This window comes from Cryptomeria japonica, chromosome 8 (assembly GCF_030272615.1).
Source record: "Cryptomeria japonica chromosome 8, Sugi_1.0, whole genome shotgun sequence".
NCBI lineage: Eukaryota > Viridiplantae > Streptophyta > Pinopsida > Cupressales > Cupressaceae > Cryptomeria > Cryptomeria japonica.
Genome location: NC_081412.1, coordinates 211507181 through 211517344, shown reverse-complemented (window position 1 = coordinate 211517344; position 10164 = coordinate 211507181). Strand labels below are relative to the sequence as shown.

Here is a 10164-nt window from a genome sequence, read left to right as displayed (position 1 = left end):
GCAAGATCCAAGAGACTAATTAAGCTAATGACATGCATGATTAAGCTACAAAATAAGATTGATAAAAGATTGATCTAAGATGCAATTGCCTATAATAACAATTTCTCGAAAGATAAACTAAGATGCAAATGTCTATAATAACAATGCCTAAGATAACATGAGATGGGATCTACCTATAATAATAATGCACAAGATGAAAAGAGATGGGGATCCTTATTGCTCCAAAATGGGGGATATTTATAAGATTTCCAAGGCCAGGGGTGAGGTGGCAGGAATCAACGACCAAGATTGAGTCTGAAGATATCAAGGGTGAAATTGGAGGAGGTTGGAGAAGAGGTTGGAGGAAGAGACACTTGTCATCTCTGTGGTGACAAGTGTCAAGGAGCTTTGCTCATAAAAGGGCAAGTGTCCAAGAGAGGAGACATGTGGCCAAAGTGCCATGTGTCTCAAGAAGAAAATATCCACACCATAGGAGGTTAGGATAAGGAGGTTAGAATGTGCAAGATAGGACAGGGTCGGTTAAAACCCAGGTTAGGTGGAATGGGTGAGGTTAGAGGGATGGTTAGGTTAGGTGGTTAGAAGTTAGGAGGCATGTGGGTAATTTGAATTTAAAAATTCAAATAATAGGAAAAGACAAATTAATTCTCAACAACTCATAAATTGATTTGTTTTAATTAATTAGAGGATTAGAAGAATTGATTTAAATGGGAGGAGGATTAATTAATTTGAATTAATTAACCAAAGGGGACTATGGAAATCAACCCATTAAATAAATCCTTAGATTTATTAATAAGTAGATGAAAGGGAGAATTTAATCAAATTGCTAATGAATTTAATTAAATTAGGAAGGGGGATTAATTAAATAATTACTTATTTAATCAATTATCTTCAGACCATTTTTAGGTGTATACAATTACAATGACTATGTCCAATTGAAATGTAAAAGAGATAAAGTTTTGAACTTGTTGATTTGTATTTTAATGCTTTCCAATCTTGTTTGAAGACGTTTGATCCAATATGAAGAGCTCCAATCCCACTTTTGTTATCCTTATACCTTGAAATTCTACACATACAAGGACAACAAAACACACGAGAAAACCTTAGAAAGATAATGCTAGATCAAGTTGGGGGGTTAGATGTAACTCAAGAATGCTTAGGTCCAAGATATATTCTAGATATTGGCAAATTAAAAACTAAATCAAATAAACCTTAGCTTCCTCATAGTTTTTTGTATAAAGGCATATGAACAAGCCATAAATGGATGTGATCTACCAACAAAAGCACAAAAGAAACATATATATGCACACAGAGGCCTCACATATGCTGAAAAACTGAACAATAGTTCTATAGAATTGAATAATAACACAACAAAATTGAATAATAGAGCAGATGAACTGAACAATAATGCAACATAGTAGAACAATTGTGCAACAAAATTGAACAATTTTGCAAAAGTATTTGATAGATGCACAAAATCACCTAGAATTTTTGAAAACTTACTTAAGTCACTAACAAATGCACAAGATCGAAATAGAAGCACATAAGTGAAAATCAAAAGCACCAAAGTAGAGGAGGTGCACATAAACGGAGTGCAAAAGCACCAAAATATGAACGATTGCATATATCAAGCTTGTTGATGAAAATAAAACCATCTAAAATCAAAATTGATCTTCTATATATAGCATGCACAACTTTAGTCAGCCCAAAAGTATAAATATAACTTGTAACCTAAAAAATAATACACTTTTTGTAAAAAAAATATTTAGATATCAAGGACACGGGTATCACTAGACGTGCCAAAATGTGAATCATAATAATGAAAACAATGCAATGCAAGATCCAAATTCACATTCACTCAAACACGAAATGAAGCCTAAGATCTATGCATAAATCAAATGATAAACAATAATACCATCACAAAAACCTTAGGAGGCTCTATTGTTACTTGAGATTTGCTTGAATGTTTTGATGTAGATTTGCTCTTAGATTTTGTAGCATAACTTTGATATCATCAATGTATGAATGAAGGATTGATGCTTGATAATAATAGGAAATAATGCTCAAATGGTAGTAGTGCTCTTGAAAAAAATGCTAGCTCTAGGGAGAAATGAATGAGTGAAGGCCTTATTTATATGGCTCACATCACATTTGATCAATGGTGGCTATAAATTAGAAAGAACAACAATGAATTTTTTGAGAGAGAGTGGGTAGGATCTATAATGCACATGAATTTATGAGGTAGAAGGATAAGGTGAGGGTGTAAATGCATAGATGAAATAAATAAAATATTAATTTTATTTATTTGAGGCGATAAATTAAATAAATTCTTTAAATAAATCTAATTTGAGAGGGAAGCATTACCTAAAAAGTAATAAAGTTCTAGGTAGAAATGAATGAGTGAAGGTCCTATTTATGTAGCTCACATCACATTTGATCAATGGTGGATATAAATTAGAATGGTTAACAATGAATTTTTTTTGAGAGAGGTTAAGACCTATAATGCATAGGAAGTGACTATCTCCACATAAAATGACATTCCGTACGATTTTCAAAATGTGCAAAACACAACGGATTTAGACAAAATTTTCAGCATGAAATCTTCATGATCTTCATCCCCATTGCTGTAAAAACACAAAAAAAATGCACAAAAAATCGTTGTGTTTTGCATATTTGGAGATTGTTTTTATAAAAATTTTAGTGCCATTTTATGTAGAGATTAGCCCGTTCCTAATGCATATGGATTGATGAAGTGGAAGGATAAAGTAAGGGTATAAATGCATAGATGAAATAAATAAAATATTATTTATTTATTTGAGGTGGGAAATTAAATAAATTTTTTGAATTCTTTGAACTTATATAATTTGAAAAAAAAGTGTTACATGATTATGAAAGGAAAATTCATTAAATAATAAAATTATTTAATTAATAAGAAAAAAATGATAAAATTAGTTATGAATAAAAAAGACTAAAATAATTAAAAAATATTTAATTATTAGAAAAAATCAACTTAATTAAATAATTAATTGATGTGGATAATTTTAGAATTGATGATGTGGATAATTTTAGAATTGATAAGATAAAATGTATAGATGTCTACATATTATTTTACAAATATTTAATCAATCTAAATTTATTTATTTATGTAAAGCACTTTATTCCTGTACAAAGATAATGGAATAAAGGTCGATAATTTGAAATCTCCTTGAAAAACTATATACAATTTTCTCCGAGAGAATACCAATAATTGAATAATTGCCACGCGTACTTTTCAAGAGCTCTAACTACCTACCTTTGATGACGTTTAGTCGTCCTTTAAGAGACTTATGGAGCAAGCACAAGTTTATTGTGATCTGAGACGAAACAACTGTGGTTACCTTGGAAGGACCCTGGTCAAGGACAAAGCTTCATCATGAACATGTAGCCTGTAGAAAGAAACACGATAATTCCAAGGTTTAGAAGTTAGGTCCAGATATACTGCATTGTCTAAAAGGAAAGTAGAAATACTTTGGATGTCTAGCTACGTTTCTGTATGGATACAGAGCAGTAGGCCCGCTTCCTTTATTTTGAGAGAAGGGGCGGGGAAGATACATTAGGAGGCGTTGGAATTATTGATCCTTAAGCAGGAAGGAGGAGCAGAAAAACATTATGGAGATGGAGAATTACGATGAAGATTATGCATTCAAAGAGCAGATCAATGAGGCTTTGGCTGCATCCTCTACCTTTTCTTCGTCCTCTGTTTGGGACCCAATGGACTCTGAGTTTGTCTTGGCCCTCCGCTTTCAGGAAATGCTGGAAAATGAATTCAAAACCCCCCTAAATGATGAATGGCAGGATGCCCATCAAGATTTTGACCAGCGTACAGAAGAGGAGCGGTCAGATATTGATGAATTTGGCAGCTGTTGCGAGGAGGGAGAAGAGGAGGACGAAGAAGAATGGAGAGACGCAGAGGGATCTGAAGAGGTTTGCTGCCCCAGTTCAGCTTCTGGAACTGAGTATCGGGGTTCTCGTTTGGAGAGATATTACAGATTGTTCTTCAAGGGCATGTCGGAAATTAGGTCGAGGCAGAGTTGTTCTGGCATAGGAGTTGTGATACAGAATCCCAGCGGAGAGAACCTGAAGCAAGTGCAGAAGAAGTTGGACTTCTATGTGGATGGTACTGTGGCTGAACACCTGGCTCTCATGGACGGTCTCTTGGCTGCATTACAGCTCAGTGTCCCTCGTGTTCAGGCATTTACGGATTCACAGCTTGTGTATGACCAGGTAACATTTTGAGAGCACTCAAATGTAAAAATTCTGTAAAATGTGAACCCACATGTAGGAACTAACTACATCCACAATGGGCATCAAGCATCATTAATTTTGTTTTACTGAAAGAACCCACCTCCTTATGCAAAAAAAGTAACATTACTTAAAACTATTTGGAGGAACTTGAATACCATGCAGTGTGTAATTTCCGGCTATTTCCAGCGACTCCATCCTTTGTGGCAAGCCTGTTCGGAGTTCAATCTGATGTAATATGTTATTCACCATGTGTAACGACTGATGTAATATGTTATTCACCATGTGTAACGACTCTATCTGATGTAATATGTTATTCACCATGTGTAACGACTCTATCTTACGCCAAAAAACTGCCCATCGTCCTTCTGCAGGGACTCCATCAGATGTAGTAGAGCCATCACACATCTGGTGTGGCAAACCCAACACCCATTTGCAGGGACTGCATCTGATGTAGGAAGCCCATTACCCATCTATAAAGGCTCCCTGGGATGTGATAAACCCTTTACCTCATCTCTAAGGTTTCATTCTGTGTGGTAAGCCGATCAGCCATCTGTAGGGAGGTCATGTGATGTGGCGGACCCAGTGACCATCTACTAGGACTCCGTCTGATGCAGTAAGTCCATCACTCATCTGTAGGGACTTGATAAGATATGACAGTCCCATTGTATATCGGCATTTCATCTAATTGGTTGGATATCTGACTGTATAAGTCACTTGCAATGTGGCACACCCCTCATCCAGATGCAGAATATGATGTTGTAAGCCCATTACTTATCATTAGGAATTCCGTCCAATTTGGCAAGCCCACTACCTATCTGTAGGAATTCCATCTGATGTAGCATATGTATCATTTGTAATTTTGAACTCTGACAGAAATTAAAAAGTCCCAGCCTAGATTATTTAATTGGTAGCTCGGCTCGTGGGAACTCTGCAGCGAACCAGAAAAAGCTCAGTTGTGGAAAACCTTTCTGAAGAAAACCTATGTTGATAAGACCTGCCTGCATGTGGCTACATTAGAATGCCTTATCTCAAAATAATGCATTTGTGAAATAACCTTTGTGATTTCTTCCCAGAATCTCACGCGAAAAGCTGGATTCATTCTGATTGGTGTGACTGTGGGTTAGTGGTATACTCTTACTTGTAATGTTTGGTAAAGATTAACTGGCCAATTCATATATAGGCTATTTTCACAGTTCCATAACTGGGTTTATCTTGATTGGCATTTACTAGGTCAAAGATTCATAAATAAGATCTCATTGGAAAGGACTAACTCACTGCCTCGTTGCCATTTGTTTGTCAGATAGCCAGAGGCCAAAAGCTTGAGAATCAGCTTTTGATAGCTGTAAGACATCGCATTCTGGAGCATGCTAGGAAATTGGATAATTTTGTCTTAACACTAATTCCCAGGATTGAAATTAGAAAAGCTTACTCTCTAGCAAAAGAAGCAATTGACATATCCAGTGCTTCATCAAAGAGAGTTGCTCTTCAGGATACATCTCAGACAGAAGATTGCTTGATTTGTTGTGAAGAGAAGGCTCCATGGGAGATGCTCACAGTGAGATGTTTTCACAAATTCTGTTCTCATTGCATGGTAAGATATGTAGATAGTAAGTTACAAGCTTCCCAAGTTCCAATACGCTGCCCTCAAACAGGTTGTGAACACTACATGAGTGTGGATGAATGCAAGGCTTTTCTTCCAGCTGCCCTCTATGAAAATTTGCTAAAAGCTCTTGCGGAGGCAAATATTCCTGATTCAAAGAGGGTTTATTGTCCTTTCCCGAATTGCTCTGCGTTGTTTTACAAGGGACAAGATGCATCTACAAGAGCAAGCTCATCTGGTAATCGAGAGGATACTGCAATTGGATGTGTTGAATGTCCAGAATGCCATAGGCTTTTCTGTGCTGATTGTTGTGTGCCATGGCATTCGTCAATGAGCTGTGAAGAATACCAAGGCCTACCAGCTGATGAGAAAAACTCTGAGGACATAACATTGCATCGGCTTGCACAAAATAGACAGTGGAGGCGCTGTCAGGAATGCAGGCGGATGATTGAGCTCACGCAGGGTTGCTTCCACATGACATGCTGGTATGAATTCAATCCTTTTTAGATCATGTTCAATTTACATTTGACAATTTTTTATTGTTTAAGAATACAAAAGCTGGCAAGCTTTTTTCTAAGGTTGGATAAAGTATTCAGCTAGTTAATGTAGTTAGAAGACGTGGGTAAAGAATAATGTCTCTAGGTCATATATATTCTATACAATTTTTTTTGACAAATCATGCCTCTTGAATTTCCTTTTAGAAACTACAAATCATTTTTTATTTATATTTTATTTTATTTTATATTTTTTGTATTTATTTTTATAATTATATTTAAATATATATGCATATTCATTTTCTCTCTTCTTTTTGCATTCAGTTTGTTTCATTTTGTTTATGTTTTCTTCCCCTTTTTTATGTATTTTTGTTATTTTGTTGTTCCTTGTTGATGATTATTTTATTTATATTTTTTGAGCTCCTTCTTGGTCTATGTGCCTCTGTCCTTGTGCATGTTTCTTACATCTTTTTAACCTTTTAGGTCTGCTAATATCCTCATATTCTGTTCTCTTGGCTCTCTCACTTGCTCTCTTGCCCTAATGATGGATCATGGTATTTGATCTGAAACGTTGGCAGCATAAAAAACTACACAGTCAAATCCAGAAGCATAAAACAACAAATGATTTTTTGCCAAGAGAATTATCAATTTTGGTTCATTATTTTGTAAGTCCAAGATGTGTTTTGTTTGTTTCTTTGAAATAATTTGTTTTGTCATCTTGTCATTTATTGAGGCTTATGAAACATTTGCAGTGCTTCTGACGCTTTAACAATTCCCTTTTCCTTGGCATTCAAATAAATTGCTTCCAAAGTTGAACTTCTTAAATTCTCGTTTTATATGTTTATTTCATCAGATCCTTCTTTTCATAGACAAGGCTTCAAACATACTTGGCAAATTGGAGGCATTTCCACGGCATATGCATATAAAAAGCATCCAATCCCAATAGATATCTGTCTGCTTCCAAGTTCTTGCTTTAAAGCAGAGCTCTGCCCCACTTTGAAAGCTGTTTCAGCTTGTAATTTACTGTCTTAAATCCCAATAGATAATTGTAGTCGCATGGCTATGTTTACTCTATTAATGCTCCAGCAAGAAGAGTTGTCATTGGTGTAAAGGAACAGGGTATTTGGTACACATGCATGGTTTCTGAACAATGATCTTTTGCCTGGCTGTTGAAAATGTGCCAATATGGTTAACTTGCTTGTGCTTCACAGTTTGTGTGACTTTTTTTTTTTTAAGGATAATGCAGTTGCTTGGCTGTATTTACTCCATTAATTCCCCAGCAAGAAGAGGTTGTCATTGGTGTAAAGGAACAGGGATTTGGCACCCATTCATGCTTTTTAAACAATGATCCTTTGCCTTTATCAGATGATTCATGACTCTGAAATCCAACAGTGTTCATGTAATAATTACCTCGAATGCAGACATATAGAAGCCTTTCTATAGCTAAAAATATTTCTCAAGTCTTTAGCAAACATTTTCATATTGCTTAATTTAATTTAGATATCTTCTCTGCCTGCATCAGCTCATGTTTGTCTGGCATGCTAGAAGAGAGAGATTTGTAATCAAACATATGTAAGGTACATGGTTAATACATAACTAACAAGCCTAGCATAAACTGGATCAGGTTAGCTGAAACCCTAGCTTTTCGTGGCTTTTAACTCTTAAAGAGTTCCAGTTGAGCTTAGTCATGTCAGAATCCATTCTTTAAAATACATGAATAAGTTCAATTGCAAGTTCCTTCTCACTAAAGTCTTCTCTGCATGTTCATGCTTGTTTCTCCTAGGCATCAAAGTCTGGACACATTTGATGAGCAATTGTTTGACAGAAATAATAAGCTTTTCTTGACCTGGAATGAGATGATTTTCAAAAGTAATATTCAGATTTTGCTGGTGTAATTGAAATATGCTTTCACATTTTGACATCTTGTTCTCTTTACCATCACATTTCAAATAGAAGAGTGTTTTGGAAAACATTGAACTTGTCTTGTCCAAGTCTGTGAGAGAAACTTTTTGTGGGAGAATCTAAAGCATATTCATCTTCAAGCAACAATTAAGCTGGTAATTAGGTTAGTTAAAGTGTTTGACTAAAACTAAAATAATAGGTTAGTCTTCATTCTGCACCTAAAACCGTAGGAAAAGCTAGGTTTTGGTTATATAAGTCTATAAGATGTATTGAATAAACGATAAATGTTTTGGGATATTCCCATGTTTAAGTTTGAATTCCTGATGCTTCAGCTTGTATTCCTTTTAGGTTTGGATAAAGTTATAATGAAGTAAAAATAAAACACATATTAATAGGACTGTGAAAGAAGAGTTTACAAAAGTTAATATTAGTATTTAAGATTATATACATAATTATATTCTTTTTAATAATCATTATGACTATAAAGATGACAATGCTATTTCCAAGTCGAATTTTCGATGATATTTTCAAATCTATTAAACATAAATACTATTTCTGTTGAATTTTAACTCGTTGACTTTGATATACGCATACGCTATCCATGTGACCAGAGCAACCATTCTCTATCGTGTAGAACTTTCTGTTGTTATGCATAAATTTGTACTTCTTTATTGAAAGTTGAAACCCTTCAGAGCAGTTTTTTGGGAATTCTCAGTTTTTGCAAACATGTCCTGCTCTTAAAAATCACTGGAATGTGTTAACTAGAATTTATGGTTGATAAAATGACTCAAAGTAGGAAATTTATTTAATGGATAGTTTGAAATCACACAAACTAGATTTAGTTGATTCTGCCTCTGTAACTCCAGCAACTAACTCAAGGTCCCTGCATTTTAACTACAGGTGTGGACATGAATTTTGCTATGCATGTGGAGCTGAATATAGAAATAAGCAACAAACATGCCATTGTGCATATTGGGATGAACAAAATATAATTAATCGTCCAGTAACAAATGAAGTATCAAGTTGGACCTTATTTAGTGGTCCGATTGACCATTACACAGATAATGAGCAGTCACACCTGGCTTTGCTAGAGAGATTTCTTTTGGAGGACTTTACTTTAAGCTATCCATCTCAAACACCATTGAGGCCACGTGTACATGAAGAGTACATCGATAATGATTTTCGCGATCTTCATCGAGTACCTTTGCTTGGGAGTTTTGTTTCAGCAATAAGTGATACTTCATATGAACACTTCCCTGGACATTGAATCAATGTCTGTAATGTGGCATGCCATGGAAATGAAATTCAATTAATATCACAATACTTTCAGGACACCTAATTGTGTCTATTGTAGTTACTCACATGGTATATGAGTGTTCAAAGCAGGGTAAGGCTCTGAACTCAACAATCCAAAAGTCCTGTATCAAATACAGAAATTCCAAATTTATCTAATTGCACTCTTTTATCTGTTGTTCTTTTCTTACCTTTCAGAGGTTTTATTTTGGTGAGTATTTGGTAAGGAACATTAGCTGCGATCAATTTGTCCTTAATTTGTTTTAACTCGATGGTTACATGTAACAAAATACTTATGAAGAGAATCTTCATGACCAAATTTCCTCATTTCAAAATGCATAACTCATTGCATTAAGCTTGAAAAAGTTATGCTAACTCAAATGGATGTGTGATTATGTCATAAAGATTTAAATTGTTTGGGAGAAGAGCTAAAATTAGTAATAACTATGGTTTATATCACAAGGGCCTTGTGCTACTGTTTTTACAATACATCTAGACTTTCAGTTTTGGTTTGATGTTTTCTTGTAAAGTAGTTTCATCTCACAGAGGATTATATTTGGCGGATATTATGAAATTGTGGTGGCTAATCTGATT

General features: G+C 34.9%; 1 protein-coding gene across 1 annotated transcript; it reads left to right on the top strand.

Annotated features, from left to right (window-relative positions):
* The first annotated feature begins 3319 nt into the window (after positions 1 to 3319).
* On the top strand, positions 3320 to 9744 carry LOC131067825 (E3 ubiquitin-protein ligase RSL1). Its single transcript, XM_058002996.2, has 3 exons — positions 3320 to 4260; positions 5582 to 6366; positions 9178 to 9744. Exons 1-3 carry the CDS (start codon positions 3646 to 3648, stop codon positions 9542 to 9544), a joined length of 1767 nt encoding a protein of 588 aa, XP_057858979.2. The 5' UTR covers positions 3320 to 3645; the 3' UTR covers positions 9545 to 9744.
* The last annotated feature ends 420 nt before the right edge of the window (positions 9745 to 10164 follow it).